General features: G+C 43.8%; 1 protein-coding gene across 1 annotated transcript; it reads left to right on the top strand.

Annotated features, from left to right (window-relative positions):
* Positions 1-11,112: 11,112 nt before the first annotated feature.
* On the top strand, positions 11,113-16,096 carry tent5aa (terminal nucleotidyltransferase 5Aa). Its single transcript, XM_062400130.1, has 2 exons — positions 11,113-12,290; positions 12,814-16,096. The coding sequence occupies exons 1-2, from the start codon at positions 11,865-11,867 to the stop codon at positions 13,591-13,593; spliced, it is 1,206 nt and encodes a 401-aa protein (XP_062256114.1). The 5' UTR covers positions 11,113-11,864; the 3' UTR covers positions 13,594-16,096.
* Positions 16,097-17,328: the final 1,232 nt, after the last annotated feature.

The following is a 17,328-nucleotide window of genomic DNA, read 5'->3' on the forward strand; positions in this document are numbered from 1 at the left end:
CTGAACAGAGAGTGTGGGGATTTAGAGATTTTATTGGCTGTAATTACAGGTAGAGCATCACATCGGAAGTCAAGGAGAGATGGCTCGTGGGGGAAATATTAATTACCGATTAAGCTCCATTAGCTGGTGCAGAGACGACCCATGAATAAAAAAACGTCACACCAAGAGCCTGGAAACCCGTGTGGACCACTTGAGAAAGACTGCGCAACCTGAGCGCCTGTGCCCTGAATGAAGATGTAGTGGTTTTGTGTGGAGTGCAGTGACACATGACAGGTTTTAGAATAACACTTTCAAGTAGGAAGAAGCAGCCTCCATTATGTACTACTGAAAACGCCATGTTGATATTCATCTAAGTGATGGCTGGCGAACAGAGGTTCCCAGACATTGCCCACAGACCTGTCAGATGAACTGTCATCACCACCTCCTGTCATGTTCCAAATGTCCATCCATCTATTATATAGTATTAATTTTGTACAGAGAGTTAAGTCTGAAAGGAGGACAAGTCGACAGGGATTGACACGCAGCAGAGCTGGAATCGAAACCCGGGCTGCTGCAGAGAGGCTTGAAGCCTTGGTATGGGGCGCGAGTAACAATATTATTGTTGTCTTCTCTTGCCATCTTTTTGTCATCTTCTCTCTCTTGCCTTTTCCCTCTTTCCTATCATCTCGTCCAAATCAGTCGGGGCAGATTCTCTCTCACTCTGACTCTGGTTCTCCTATGAGTTTCTTCCTGTTAATAGTTTTTTTTGTCTACTACTTGCTTATGGTCGGAACTGTTGGGTTTCTCTATAATATATAATATAATATGTAAGATCTCAGCCTTACTATTTTAACCGATGCCTTGAGGTAATATAAGCTGTGTTTAGGTGCTGTACAAATAAAAGTGAATAGAGTAGAAAATGTAATGCTTTTCAATCTTTTTTAAACTGATCTGCTCCACAATTTCCCCTCAGAAAATGCAAAAATACAAAAAGCTGTGGTTTGAAATCCCTCCTTTAACTCACATAGTTTTGCAGAGAAGGTTGTGACACTGTACAGCAGTGAAGCATACTTAAAGAAGGTGCACTCTTCCTGTGGAGGGGAGGGTGGAGGGCAGGGCCCTGGCCGTCGAGCCTTCCTGCCAGACAGATGTGAAAGTCATAGGGCCGTTGTCCAGCCGACTGGCAAGGATAACTTCAGGATTCATTTGTTTATGGAGAAAAGGGGCTGTGCTTCGACACTCCCTGGAATACATCCTACATTCCCAACCTGCTCCAACTGGAAAAGCACGATGAGCAAGGTCCAACCAGCAGTTATGCAGTCTGATGTCATCACCCATCAGGCGGCTTGTCAGTTTTTTAGTTAGGATCTAAAGACTGTAAAGGAGTCGCAAGTAGTTCTCCAACCTCGTATACGCTAAGTGGACCAATCCAGTATGTCTGGAAACATCAGGATGGAAACACTGCACTTTGAGAGCAACTTAAGAACTGCAAAGAGATTTTTAATTTCTTTATATACTGTGTGGTAAATGCACTATCTCTGGGTTATTAGGTTTCCAAAACTGGGAACTAGCACCCTGAAACCTGCTGATTCAAAGTTAAAGTTATTTGAGTTCATGTTTTAGCCTCCTTTATAGGAAGAGAAAGTTTGAGTCACATCAAGATAGAAATTGTCAGGAAGTTAACAAATAGGCCACGAGGGACTAAATTAATGTGTTACTTTTGCTGACCTTTAGTTCTTACAGTAACCCTCAGTGTCAGTATCTGAATGCAATTAAAATTCAGTTTTTGGTAAAAGTAAATTATGGCAAACAAATGTCCTCTCCTATTATACTATCAATAATAATAATAATAATACATTTTATTTGTAAGGCACTCTTTATCCGAGAATCTCAGAGTGCCACAAGTACATAGTTAAAAATCAAAAATCAAAGTCCTAAAAACTCAAACTCAAAGTAAAAATGCCTTTTTGAATAAAAAGGTTTTTAGACCAGTCTTAAAAGAGTCCAGGGTCTGTGTTGCCCTCAGGTGGTCAGGGAGACCGTTCCATAGGCGGGGCGCTGCTGAGCAAAAGGCCCGGTCGCCCATGGTGCTGAGCTTGGTGTTGGGAACCCGAAGGAGCAAGCTACTTGTAGATCTGAGGGTGCGGGTGGAGGTTTGGGGAGTGATGAGTTCTTGTAGGTAGGGAGGTGCATGTCCATTTATGCATTTATGGGTGAGGAGTAGGACTTTGTAGTCAATCCGGGTTGAGACAGGGAGCCAGTGGAGTGAGTGTAGAATTGGTGTTATGTGCTCATATTTACAGACTCTCTTCAGGATCCTGGCATCACTGTTTTGGATGTATTGCAGTTTTTTAATGTTCTTGCCAGTGATCCCAGTGAAAAGTGAATTGCAGTAGTCCAGTCTAGAGGAGATGAATGCATGGACGAGCTTCTCTGCATCTGACAGGGTTAAAGTGGGGCGGAGTTTGGAGATGTTTTTGAGATGGTAAAAGGAGGTTTTGCACAGGTGTTTTATATGGTCATTAAAGGTCAGGTGAGGATCAAACCTAACTCCCAGATTAGTGACTGTGGAGGAGAGGGGTATGACCTGACCGTCGAAGGTGAGCTGATTTATGGAGGATGACTGAACCTGGTGTGGAGTGCCAACAAGAAGGGCTTCAGTTTTGCTACTGTTTAACTGGAGAAAGTTGCTGCTCATCCATGTCTTTATCTCCCCAAGACAGGCGGTGTGACATGAAATGGCTACAGAGGGGTTAGGGGCAGTTTTGATGTAAAGCTGTGTGTCGTCAGCATAACAGTGGAAGGACATCCTATGTTTGCTGATGACACGACCGAGGGGAAGCATGTAAATAATGAAGAGGATGGGGCCGAGGACCCGACCCTTGCGGAACACCACAGGAGACAGGGAGCAGTCTGGACTTGCATCTTCCCAGTGAGACATATTCAGTTCTGCCAGAGAGGTAGGACTGAAACCACTTGAGTGCAGAGTCTGATAGTCCAACAGCGTTGTAGAGGCGCTCTAGGAGGAGAGTGTGATCCACTGTGTCAAATGCAGCAGTCAGGTCCAGGAGGATGAGGAGTGAGGGTGATCCTGCATTGGCTGTCATCAGCAGGTCATTTGTAACCCTGAGCAAAGCCGTTTCAGTGCTGTGGGCTGAACGAAATCCTGACTGAAACTTTTCAAACAAGTTGTATGTTTGAGGTGGTCCTGAAGTTGAGAAGCGACCACCTTCTCTAACACCTTGGACAGGAAGGCAAGGTTGGAAATAGGCCTGTAATTTGCTAGAACCTCCGGGTCCAGGGTGGGTTTCTTGAGAAGGGGACGGATGACAGCAACCTTGAGAGTAGGTGGGACACAGCCAGACTGAAGGGAAAGGTTAACAACCTTGGTGATGAAAGGACTGAGAGTGGAGATATGTAACTTTAGCAGAGCAGTGGGAATGGGGTCCAGGATACAGGTACAGGATTTCATTTTTTTGAGGATTGCCTCAACATGGCTCTCCTGAACCTCAGCGAGATGTAGAGGAGACAGCACACTCGTAGATAAGGTGTTGGTGTCGAAGGGAAGCAGAGATGGAGAGCTGGACATCAGAGAGCCAATGGTGTTGACCTTTGATCTAAAAAAGTCAATGAAGCTGTTGCATTGCTCCTCTGTAGCCTCAGTTGAAGAGGGTGGTTGTGGTTTCAGGAGATAGCTTATGGTGGAAAAAAGCTGTTTGGAATTGCCAGGGTTTTTATTGATTAACCCAGAGTAGAACTGTGAGCGAGCATCTTTAAGGGATTTGGAGTAGGCCCTTTGATGCTCACGGTAGGCCAGTTTATGGACAGTGAGCCCGGTGTGTCTGCAGCGTCGTTCCAGGGCACGCCCAGCTGTTTTTATTTTCCTTAGCTCATGTGTGAACCAGGGAGCGGAGCGTGAGAAATTGACCTCACGGGACTTGACAGGGGCATGGAGATCCAAAAGACTTCTCAGGGATGTATTGTATAGTTCCACTAATTCATCCATTGATGCAGAGGCTGGGCAGGTGATGAGCTGGAGATCCATGGTCATAGTGGCCGAGTCAATGTTTTTCCAGTTCCGAAAAGACATTTGACGCCTAGGTCGAATAGTAGGCAGCATAAAAGTTAAGGCCACTGAGACCACTTTGTGGTCGGACACACCAAGATCATAGACCTGTAGGTTATTGATGGAAGCAGAGTCAGTGATAACCAGATCAAGAGTGTGCCCCTTGGTGTGAGTAGGAACCTCAACATGCTGCTGCAGCCCAAGACACTCAAGCACACTCAGGAAATCTGCTGCAAACTGACAGGAGGGGTTGTTGACATGGATATTTAAATCACCAACAATGACAATGTTAGTTGACATAGTGCAGAGGGAGGTAAGGAGATCACTTATCTCAGGTGGAAAAGATGGGTTTGGTTTTGGAGGACGGTATATGAGAAGCACTGTCATGGAGTATGGAGATTTGCATTTGAAGGCCAGGCATTCCATAGAGGAAAGATCAGGCATTGGCAGAGGAGACAGTTTTAGCTCAGCCCGGTGCATGACGGCTAGTCCACCACCACGACCAGAGCTGCAAATAGGAATATTTTACATGTCTCTCTTATGCAACATTTCAGACACATTCCCCCAACACATACAGTATTTGGTATATCTGGAAACTCTGGACTAACCTCTTGGTTACTGAAGGGCCACGGCTGGGTGAAGGGTGTGCTAATATTGGCAGAAGGTACTGGAAGTGCTGTAGTTTAGTCTGGAACATGTATTTACATACTTGATAAGGTGACCTCCCCAAGTGAACAGCAGCTAACAGCCCCATAAAGGGCTTCTGGAAAACAACTAGCACGCCAAATTATTTGATCCATGTTTATTATGAGATGCATTTGTTTGTTTTAGCAGTAATAAGCGTGATAATGAATTAATATTTTTCAAATGTAATAATACTTTTTAAAGATGTGTTTAGCTAACGTTTAAAGAAGACTCAGACGAAGCAGAGTTTGAGTAGTAGGTCATTCAGCAGCAGTGATGGCAAATGCAGGACCCGTCATCCATAATACCTTAAGAGTTACTTAAGAGTTATTCCTACTCTGCTTGAGCTTGAATGCTGACCTGTAGCTCAAAGAGTCTTCCGGCTGCTTAGTTTCCCTTCATAGCCTGAGTCGCAGTGGGTTGACTGGCCCTTTCAATCCTATTTAGTGGAAATGGAGCCAGTTAGCCCTGGATTACCTGACCTCTCCGCCGCCGTCATTCTGCTGGCAGCTTGACAAAGATCATCAGGGCTTCAAGGAAGTGTCTTACTCTGAGAGTGATGGCCCTCCTGCTGTCTCTTGTCATTCAGGTGACGTCCCCTTGGACTTTGCTGACTGCCTCGTGGCCACGTGTCTCCTGGCAGAGAGCATGGTCCTGTGACGTCTGCAGAGCTTTGTGACAGAGCAGGTGCCAAGCCAGCGGCCGTGATGACAGTTGTTCGGAATGTTAACGATCTCCAAGTCATTTTTGCTGACACGTCTACTGTAATGATTATAGTGTATTTTCTCCTGTCTACACTATTCATTTTAATATAAGACTAATGGAAGACGTATCCATCCCTCCCCATTTTAACCTTTATTTCACAAAATTACATTTGCACACCAGATTGTTTGGGGTTCATGGATCATTTATCATTGTCAGAAATGCATTCAACAGATCTTGAATGGTCCTTGGTCCATTTCTCTTTCTGTCTTACCCATCTCTTCTTCTCTTTCTCCTTCTTCATCTCTACCAAGTTACATTTTAAGATTTTAGGGAATTGTTCTCAATAAATTACATTAGAAGTCTGATACAGCTGTAATGTCTTAAAGTGAAAAGCTACCACCAGCAATTGGCCTTTTAGCTTAGCATTAGGATGGGAAATAGTCAACCTGGCTATTTCTCATAGACTGTATATAAAAATGGACTGAAACCTGTATTCTCTTGACTGATCATCAGAGAGACTGGGACAGTTGACCATCATATCTAAGCTCTGTCAGACTAGTAATATCAATCTCTTCACGTTCCTAACTAAGAAGGGAAATTACCGTAATCGCCAAAATGGCATTTTACGTTTGCCCTGATGAAATGCGACTGTTCCTACTGTTCTTTCATCACTCTGTTTTAAACAACCACAGAGGCCCATTTGTACTGAATGGACACACTTGCAAAAGATGCACTCATGCAATTAAACAATTAAAGGAGCAATTATAGCGCCGCAGATGGGATAACCAAGGCCTTGATGAGTGGAAGGTGTGGCGGTTTGATATGGAGGGTTTTCAGCATATCTTCAGAGTGGTTTGGACATCCACTTTGGAGGGGAGAGGCCTTCACACTGTGAAGGTGAACGCAAGTTAGCCAAAAACAGTATGTACAGTACTGAGATCACAGCACGTCTGTAGCATCTATTAGTCTCTCAAGTGCTTTAGCAGCAACATTGACCTCTTTTACTGTCGCTGTCTCACAGAGACCCTATAATAAGGAAGATTAGGTGAGATTTGCCTCTCTATCTGCTTGTGAAGCATGACTCATCTGCCACAATCATATGAAACTAAGCAAACACACACACACACACACACACACACACACACGCCACAAATTTGGAACCAAAACAGGGCTGAAAAAAATGGATCCTCAGTGCAGAAGTGACTGCTGCTGCCTCGGCACGCCACAGACCTCGTTTAACCCCACGTTACACTTCCTTGTCAACTGAATGATTCTCCAGCTATTTGTCACTGGGGGTCAGAGGCAGTTGGACAGAAAAAGACTGGAAATCCAATTCCTGTCTGTTCACCTCTGATCCACAACCAAAACTAACTCAGAATTTGTCTCTGACACTAATGTGACCATCCTGGAAATCCAGTTATCTCTGTGAAGTGGGGGTGAGGGAGGAGAGAGGAGACACAGATGGGCTTACAATGAGAGGGTCTTTGTTTTCTAGAAACGTCATTGTCAACCCCCCCAGGTTGCCTTAGAAACTGCTCGTCCAGATGTGAGTCCATATTAACGCTGCAGAGACAAGTGCTTCTGATCAAATCTGACCCCCAGTAATCTTCTTCTTTACTACTCCACGGTCACAGCTCGACTTCTCTACTGTCACAGCAACAAAAAAAGAGACTTCCCCTTCTGTCGACAGTTTGAAATGAAACGTCTGTTTGATGCTGCGTTGGAAACCCTCTCTGTCACCACACCAAGAGAACCATTCCTTTCTCTGAAGTGTACTGTTTAATCACTCATCGCTGATTAATGGCTTCTTTCCATTTTGTTTTTCCATTTTGACAGAAATATTAATAATTGGAGAAACTTGAAGCTCAGGGTCTGTTCTGGTTGATCCTGGAAAGAGATGAAGCTAAATTCCAACTTGTTCCTTAAAAAGTGCTTTAACAGGACGATATGTGGAACATCCAAATGTCCCAGAGTTGATGTTTTTCTAACAGAAGCTAATCCTTATGATGTAAACTGTAGTGAAGGATACTTTAGATGTTGCAAGACTGAAGTGACTCCTCAGAAATACAATTGTTTAAAGGAGGAGGCGACTGAGACTCTGGCTTGTCAAACATTATTTTAATCAGGAATAAACATAGAAAAAATAGATAGCATCATAAATCATCATCAGCCTCTAGTAGGCTATTTAAGAGTTACTTCAGCATTGAGGGTGTTGCTCTAAGTCATGTGTTAGACAGTTGGGGAGACAGTAAGTGGGGACAACTCCAGTGTCATGAAAAGTCTCATGATGAAACCACAGTGACACTCAGTAGAGCACATACCTCCGCCCGGCCCAACTGTCCCCTTATGAAACCACTTGATCCACATCTTTTCTTGAAAGGGAGCTGCACCAATTTGCTCACACTCATAAATATCAGTCCTATAAGAAATCCAGTTTTTTTCATTATACATGAATTCAGAGAAATCTAAGAAAAAGTTAACACAATGTTAAAGAAAGGAATTTTAACGCATTTATTTGTGGATTTTCGACGCATTGAGAATATCAAAGCGAAGCTGAACAATGATGAGAAACTCATTATAAAGCTTTGTAAAGCTTTGTGTTGAGTTTTCATAACAAATGTTTCATATTTTTCACAGACTACATTTTTAATATCAACTGATGTTTAACTTCTTTCCCAGTGATGACCTGATTCCCACATTGCTGATATTTTGCAGTCCCACTTCAGCAGCTCATTGCATCCCATTAAACTTGTACCTCAAAAGATATCTCTTGTGGCCTTAAAATGTCTCAAAGGTCAGGTTTGGTGTTTAATGAAGCATTCAAGATTAATCCGCCTTGTCCAGTAAAAACTTCACCTTCAGTTTGATCTTTCATATCTCTCCAAATATTCTGTCACTTGGAATAAACATTTAAGAGAACATATTTTCAAGATGATTTACAGAAGATTTGAATAGAAGATTATCCCAGAAGATAGTCTTAAATTGAACTGAAAAATCCGCAAAGGCAGCAGGAATGTAACCCTCGCCTCAATGGTCGATAAATCCAAATCATGCAGTGCGAGGAATGGCACAGGAAAACAAAACAGGTCTCTCTTTTTCTCTTTACTTTTTATTGGGTCGAATTGTTCAGAAAATGTTTCATAGACCAGAGTGGTGAGCTCTGTGTAACTGTTAACAACTTATGTGGAATAGAAGAAGAAAACGTTTATTTTATATTCATTAGAACCCTTAGATCAAAGAAACTGTGAAGACACAATAATGTCACCAGAGTGTGAATGTTTTTCAGAAATCTTGCTTCTATGGAATTTTCTGACATGACACCATTCATGTCCTTCAGTATCTGATCCAATGAGTCATCCACTTGACGGGTGATTAACAGCAAACAACTAATCAGCAGGGTTCTGGCATCGCAGTGTGTGTGAAGCTGTGGTTGGTCTCTGTCAGCAGCTCAGATTCAGTTATGGACCGTGTGGTTGCAGCAGCTGAGGGACTCAGTCCACACCTGGAAAACACATAGAGGCGAGGCTGCACTCGGCTCATTGTAACTGATTGATAGTTCCATGTACATTTCCAGATGTGGAACTCAATTTCAGAGATCAAAGAGGGGAGTCAATTTCATGTTAATCTCAGGTTTCCCACAGGCCGGGGGGGGATACAGTCTGACACACCCAAAAGAAAAGTATGCAAACATAAGTTATAGGCTATTTATAAAGGGACTGAATGTCCATTCTTCAAAACTATTCACAATTTCTTTCATAAAACATTTTCAGTTTTCTTTAATCTACCTACTTAAGTATTTATGTCTGTCTGTAACTGGAACACATATCTAGCAAACTGTTCATCTTATCAGCTTCACACTTGAAATGTGTATTATTAATGGCCCAGGGAAGTGCATTGTTAAAATTGGTGCGATTCTGAACCGCAAAATATTCAATATTAATGGTACTGACTGCTCTGTAGCAGTCAGTGGGGATGGGGGGGTTGTTCTACGCCCTCAGATAAACTATATTAGTTGTCATCAACTGGGCTAAACCACAGGTCAAAATCACTGCTTGTTTGTTTCGATCATTTGACTATTTTTATTTTCGCATGTCGCACTGACAAAGCACAGGTGCTGATCATTGCAATTACACTCAGAATCACTTCCTCTTTGGCAAGATGTCTTCATATTAAAAGCACAATGTCGGTTTTGTTGCTGCGATGCTTTATAGGCTACTGAGCAGAATTACAGAGCTTCACTTTGAAACAGTAGTGAACTTGGATCTAACGATTGTGTCGTCTTCTTAACAAACCTTTGCAACAGCCGACATGTAATGTATGAAAAAATAACAGCATATTAATAAATCATTCAAACTTTTATATGAACCATACACATGAACAGTAATAAAGAGAATTCAGTCTCATTTTATGAAAAACATTGACTATAAAATCTGCATTTCAGATGAAACAGGTAGGATGAGCACAACGTTTTCTAACGCCACTCTGCAGCATAGAGTGTTTATAAAAAGCTCTGCACACAAACAATAAAAAGTGACCGTATATTGTAGAACAGCCTGACAAGGAATCATTCTGAAGTAGCTCTGGAGCAGTAACACAGACCATGGGGTCCTGACCCCTACTATGTGAACCACCGCTAAACCTGTCCATGTCTGGTCTCTGCAGAAGGAAGTGACGACGTGCCGAGGCCGAGCTCTTGTGTGGGTCTCTCTGGATTAAGACAGTGCAATGGAGTAAATGGGATAAACAGGGCTTACAGATCTGGGTTGCTGTAGTGACGCAAGTCTTTACGCTGCCTAATGGGGCGTCAGTGACACCTGCCCCACCCTCCCGGGGTCCCTGACCTCTCCAGTCCCACCGACCTGGGCCTCACAACAGCTTTCGTCTGACCCCCTGACCCCTTAGAAAGGACAAGTTGCTAATTTGATCTTTCTGGATAGAATAAAAACTGAACCCATAAAGCTATAGCAGTTCATGTTGAACGATAAGTGAATCAAAGTTTTTTAAAGTGTGTGCAACAAGTGATTTACAGTTTTAGAAGGGAACTGTCATCAGAAGGAGGCTGCAGACCCTGATCTTGAGTTGTCAGTGGTCTAACTGGCTTATGAGATTACAGAGAAAATATTTTCCGTCTGTTTTAAAGAACAAAAATCTCCCGTCTCCTCCTCTTTAACTGAGCTGCGCAAGTTTAATGTTTATTATTATGGTGCTTTAATGCGACTCGTTTAGAGTGCGTGTACTTCTAAGACCTGAATCGGCCCACAGAGGGCGACATGCCAACGTGAAGTGAGCGGAGGAGCGCATCAGATCAGTACAGCTGCAATGATTAGGACTCATTTTGAGTATATTTTCGCATTTTAATTTTGTTCTAGATCATAATCAAAGGGGACATTTTTGTACTTTGTGTACATTTGACTGCAAGTGAAAAGGCTTTGATTGGAAATTACTTCATATAGTAATATTTGATATGTGTATATATATATATATATAAAGCGCCACTACAGATGAACTAGAGAGAATTGATGTAAAGGATATATATAGTGGAGCTGGTTCAGTGTGTTGAGCAGGTTTTCAAAGAGCAGCAGAGGGGGGGGGGGGGGGGGGGGGCGGTGCCGCACAGCTTCAGACTCCAGACTCTTTCATAAGGCTGGCGCGGGTCAAGTGGGCAAGTGACTTCCACACTAACTTCCAAACATGTTGAACTGAAGCAGACTTATAGGAGGAGGGCAGCTGGATTTTCTTCATGAACCAGGATTCTTCCGCAACAGCTTGATTGGAGCCGCGCGCGTATAAAATCTTCAAGCTTCTTGTGAGGAGGGGGGGTTGGTTGCCGCGAAGGAGGATTGTACCAAAAAGTGCGACTCGAGGAGCAGCTTATTCATGCAAATTCATGAAATCATAGGCGTGCCTTCGGACGATGGAGTCACGGCCGCAAAAAAAAAACCCTCTTGGATGATCAGTGAGCTTCAGAGACTGTGATGCGCTGAGCTCGGACGCACTGACAGCGGCACAGGGGCGACTATATGAAGAGCTCAGAGACGCACAGGAGAAAGTTAGGGCTCGTCTGTCTTCCTCCACGCTCCTGCAGACTGGCTGCACTTCGTCCTGCTCTCACCGAACCAACAGCACCAGTGACTGCTGCGCCACTGGATCTCCAACCGCAGGCGCATTGTACCAACCGTTACGCGCGGCCACAACAGTCACTATCTGCCCTGTCTCTTTAATTATTTTTTGTTTCTTATTTTATTTATATATATATTTTTTATTTTTATTTTATGTGTCACTTTCGTTTCAATTCCCGAGCACACTGATGCGGATGAAGTTACGGCCGAGCAACACCGGAGTCTGCGCGTGAAGACGCCACCGTCGATTCGTTCCCGTTTTGAGGAAAAGGTTTTATTCTCATTTTTATTTGGACTTTTCTCGCACCGCCATGTCCGAGGACGACAGTAGCTCCACCGCCAGCTGCATGTCCGACACCGAAGGGAGCAGCGTCAGTGTCCTCAGCTGGGAGCAAGTGCGGCGGCTGGACTCCATCCTGACGGAGACCATCCCGATCCACGGCCGCGGGAACTTCCCGACTCTGGCGATGCAGCCTGGGCAGATCGTGAAAGTGGTGCGCAGGCGGATGGAGGAGAAGCACATCCACGTCCGGGACGTGCGGTTAAACGGCTCCGCGGCCAGTCACGTCCTGCACGAGGACAGCGGACTGGGCTACAAGGACCTCGACCTCATATTCTGCGCAGATATGAAAGGAGAAAGCGACTTCCAGACTGTGAAGGACATAGTGTTGGACTGTCTCCTGGACTTTTTGCCAGATTGTGTGAATAAAGAGAAAATATCGCCGTTAACGTTAAAGGTACACGCACCCACAGATTGTTCCCCTCCTACACTTGTTTACTTTTAGATAAGTGATAAGATTTGATTGCATTTGTGACAATTCGGCTTAACGACCATTACGCACTGCTTAATGTGCAATTAGATTAGTTAGGTGATAGTAAAACTTTGGTTTTCTGTAGTTAAGAGGATTGAGGTAATCCAATTTGGAAAGGATCCTGAGCTCAGCCACCTAGATCCCATATCCAAGTAAATTGTATGGTCAGTAATATCAGGGTCAATTGCAATAATAACACAACATCATAACACAAACTTAATAATAAAATGTATGGATATAAAAAAGATTATTATAGATAAATCTAGTAGCATAATACAAAATTAGGTAAAAATGGGGTTGTAAGTGACTTTGAGCTTAATTATTGTTTCTTTAAGGCTATCTACTTAATGTTTATGCTTTCTCTCTCCCTTTTCTTCATATATGTATACCACCCACACACTAACACACACTCACACACACTCTTTCCCTCACACCTACACAATCACAGGAAGCCTATGTGCAGAAGATGGTGAAGGTGTGTAACGACTCAGACCGTTGGAGTCTCATCTCGCTCTCCAACAACCGGGGGAAGAATGTGGAGCTGAAGTTTGTGGACTCTCTCCGGCGGCAGTTTGAGTTCAGTGTGGACTCATTTCAGATCAAGCTGGACTCTCTGCTGCTGTTCTACGAGTGCTCAGAAAACCCCATGGCTGAGACCTTCCACCCCACCATCATGGGAGAGAGCGTATATGGGGACTTCGTCGAGGCCCTGGACCACCTACGTCACAAGGTCATCTGCACCCGCAACCCGGAGGAGATCCGAGGCGGGGGTCTGCTGAAGTACTGTCACCTGCTGGTGAGGGACTTTACAGCTGCCTCAGAGTCAGAGATGAAATGCCTGCAGCGCTACATGTGCTCACGGTTCTTCATTGACTTCCCCGACATTGGTGAACAGCAGCGAAAGCTGGAGTCATACCTTCAAAACCACTTTGTGGGCCTGGAGGACCGCAAGTACGACTACCTAATGACCCTGCACGGAGTGGTCAACGAGAGCACGGTGTGTCTGATGGGACACGAGAGGCGGCAGACTTTAGGGCTGATAGCCATGCTGGCGGTGCGAGTGCTTGCTGAGCAGAACGTCATTCCCAACGTGGCTAATGTCACATGTTACTATCAACCTGCTCCTTATGTGGCAGATGGCAACTTCAGTAACTACTACATAGCACAGGTTCAGCCAGTGTTTGCTTGCCAGCATCCTGCGTACTCCACCTGGCTTCCCTGTAACTGAGACCGCCCCGAGGGGAAGGAGGATGGAGAGAGTGTGATTTGTTTAAACGGCATCAAGCGGCAGAGTCGCCGCCTCAAACCTGACCAGTGTTTGACAGCCGACAGAAAAAGGATTCTTCTTTTTACTGTCAAAGCTCCAAGCTTGTGTCTTTGTTTATAAGCTGAGGATGAATGCTGGATCAAATCCAGTTGGCTTTCAATTCCAAAACTATTCCGATGAGAACATCTCCTCAACGTCTCCTGATCCTGCACAGGCCAACTATAGGTTTGGGGAAAGCTTAATTTGGGTAGAGCTTGGAGGTAAAGACCGAATGCAAATATGTGACAGTCTCTTAAACGCGAGTCATCAAGACTGATCGAATCTGTCAAGAATGGATTAAACAGCACATTCCAGCTTCAGGGCCAACAGCCACAGCTGTGTCCTGAAGTTGACAGCTACTGCAGCCCAGCATTCAGGGGTTTGTTTATCAGTCCCAAACACACACACACAGTCAAACACGTACGATCCCACAAACACCTATACACAATCACTGGGTGCAATCACAGGCATGTTGAGGGCTCCAGCCCAACACCCAGTATACTCTAGAGATGAACTGGATGTCGTTAAATTGGTGTGGATAACAAACCAGCTTCTCCACCTTGCATTTGGACATAATTATGGTTGTTTACAGACCAAAGATCTTTCTTTTTGATTGTCTCTAACATTAAAACCTGATTTTGATGGGGTAAAAAATAAAAGCTAAAAAATAAATCTATGTCTATTTGTATATGTGAATATATATGTATGTGTGTTTATAAGTGCCTATCTGCCATATGACTTTTGTGAATTAGCCCCGCTCTATTTCAAAGTCAGGCACACAGAGACAGCAGCTCAGAGGCATCACTCGTCTGAGTGATGCTAAAATGTCCCCAATTAACAAATACAGGCGTTGTTCAGCTGCACTTTATAGATCATCAGCAAAAGTTTCACTCTCATACACACACACACACTATTTTCTGTGTATTTTGTACAGCGTTGCTTCTCTCTTTCTCATCGAAGAAGGGAAAAAAAGTTCACATGTTGATAGATAGGAGACAGAGGGAGAGCAAAAGCTGCTGTCAGAGTCAGACAGGGAGCTGCTGTGTGTGCGTTCCGACGCTTCCTCCTGCAGCTGAAGGATATTTGCTGAGACACCTCAGCTGACGGTGAGACACTATTTGCTGTAGCACCCTGGCAGGGAATTCCTCGGCTGCTGCTGAAGAGCTTGAACTTAGCTGTAGGTTTGAAGCCAGCCGACGCTCAGGGTTCAGACAGTGAAATGTCGTGCCAAACATTTCGGTGGCCCCCACTGATGGCCCTGAAGTCTAATGACCCATTTGTTGACGTGGTCCAGCCGAAGAAGCTGTGTTTAGAGAAGACGAGGAAAAAGACGAATAGAGAGAAAGGGACAGGAAGTCGTTGAAAGGCAGGAGGCAGAGTGAGTATGTCTGGAGAGATGGGTGCAGCTGGTGATGGGGTTTATCTCTTGAGGGCTACCATGCTTCACTGTACAAGCAGTCTCTGTTCAGGTCAGGTTGCAAGTTAATGCACAGTGCTGCAGCTCGCCCCTTTTCCCAGGGGGCACCAAAACAACCGTTTCAGCATTTGCTTTCTATTTGATCATCTGTCGCTTAAAAAGAGTGAATAAAACTGCGTTCACACCTGGTTCCACACACTTTAAGTTGCAACTTATATTCCATTTTTAGTGTTGCTTTGGTGATGCCTATTAATGTTTTTTATGCTTCAATCCAAACCCATTTTAAAGAACTGTATATATATATATATAAATATATATATATATATGTATATGATTACATGCCACAGCTTTGCCAACACACTTAATTTTTTGCAAACGTTACTGCAGCCTTCCCTAAAGGGGATTTTTAAGCATAAAAACGAATGCTCGGCCCTACAACCAGGATCGACTCAGTCCTGCGACACAAAGAGAAATTCTCTCACTGTTTTTTTTCTTGTCCTCTGTCTCGCATAATTCAGGTAATCCATATCTGCTCTGTCCAGTTGTTTCCTCCTCTCAGTGACGGTATCCTCCGGAGTGAGCAGGCAATGTGTTGTCATTTGATACTCGGTGAAAAGCCGTATAGCTAGCTATAGCTCTGTCAAATAGTGAATGTGCCTCTTGGTTAGAGATTGTGGATTACTGCTTCGTCTTGTACATTGTACTTCGTCTTGTACAGTTACCCATTTCTGTCCACGCTGTCTTTTACAAATCACTCTTTGAAAAAAAAAGAATAAGATTTTTGTCTTGTATGTATATTTTTTATGATTGTTATTTTTATAAATGTATAAGACACTGCAGACACTGCAGATGTGGCAGTGCTTTGGAATCTGTGATCAGGCTTCAGGGGATATGTTCTCTATAGCTTTTTTGCTATATTTTGTCATGTGTCCAATGGGTCAAAAGGTTAAAGATGCTTTCATCAATAAAATATCTGAAAACCAGATTTGAGATGTCTCTCGCTATTCACCTGAGTTTGAATCATATTTACTGCACTGGATTGTTCCAGAGAGAAAAACTGCTCATTTTGACTTTTAGATTAAATTTTCTTTTTTTCAAATGCGATCTCTTTACAGTGATACAAGCCATTCTGTGGCTTTCACACAGCTTCCCCTGCTCAATCGCTGAGAGAGGAAAATCCCTGCCATGGCCTGCTGGGCCCGACAGACCCACAGCCAGAAACCCGTCCAGAACTGGCCCGCATGCTGCCAGAGAGAGCCGTTGTTGAATGTGAGGGGATTTGCATCCAGGCCGAAAAAGAGACTTTAACGCTTTTGTACAGTGAATATCTTTGCCTGCTCCTCAAATTATCTCTGTTAACAGAATCCCCAAACACACACACAGCCATGCAGATAATCAGTGCTGAGGCCTTCCGAGCCCACAGTCCAACTGTTGGTCGTCAGGGCTGAAACGAAACTCACCACAACAGTGTATCACATGGGTCACATGACAAACTTGTCCTAGATACAGAGGGGTGTTGAGAAGAAAACACAGAATGAGTAAGAGACTTGCTGTATGATACAGAGCTATATATGGCACACATGATAAGGACATTAACACTTTCACCTAAGCGCATTAATCGGAGCCATGAAATTATGATTGACAGGTGGAGAGTGAGCAGTGATGCATATACAGAGACGTATAGACACAACACTTGTTGTATACATACTTTCTCAATACTTTAATTTGCCCTTTTTATTCCTTGATATCAAACTGAAAGAGTTAGTTTACCATTTTTTTTCCAAGTCTGCCTTAAGACAATATGAGTCTCCCGCTTATGGACAAAAAGTGTGAATTTTATATTGAAAACACAAACTTTGGAGGACAGCCACTTGATTTGATCTAATCTGCAGCGCACCCTGAGGTCCCTGTGAAACGGGCGTTCCTCTGCCTTGCTGGCAAGCGCTTGCTCATGGTGAAAACTGTTGAGTTTAAAATATCTAAAATATCGTAAGGTCCCGACCTTACTGTGTAAAAGGCCTCGAGATAATGCATGTTGTGACCTGGCTTTGTGTAAATAATCCACAATTGAATTGAATATGATTCTTGCACAGAAGCAGAACTGTGGATTTGGTCCCCCTTGACTTGCACTGAAATCACATTTGGGAGGGATTCATCTGTGGAAGAGGAGGAACAACTGCTGCAACCAGTAGCACATGCAAATCAATTCAGTTTATTTCTACAGCACCAAATCACAACAG

Source organism: Platichthys flesus, chromosome 11 (assembly GCF_949316205.1).
Source record: "Platichthys flesus chromosome 11, fPlaFle2.1, whole genome shotgun sequence".
Taxonomy (NCBI): domain Eukaryota; kingdom Metazoa; phylum Chordata; class Actinopteri; order Pleuronectiformes; family Pleuronectidae; genus Platichthys; species Platichthys flesus.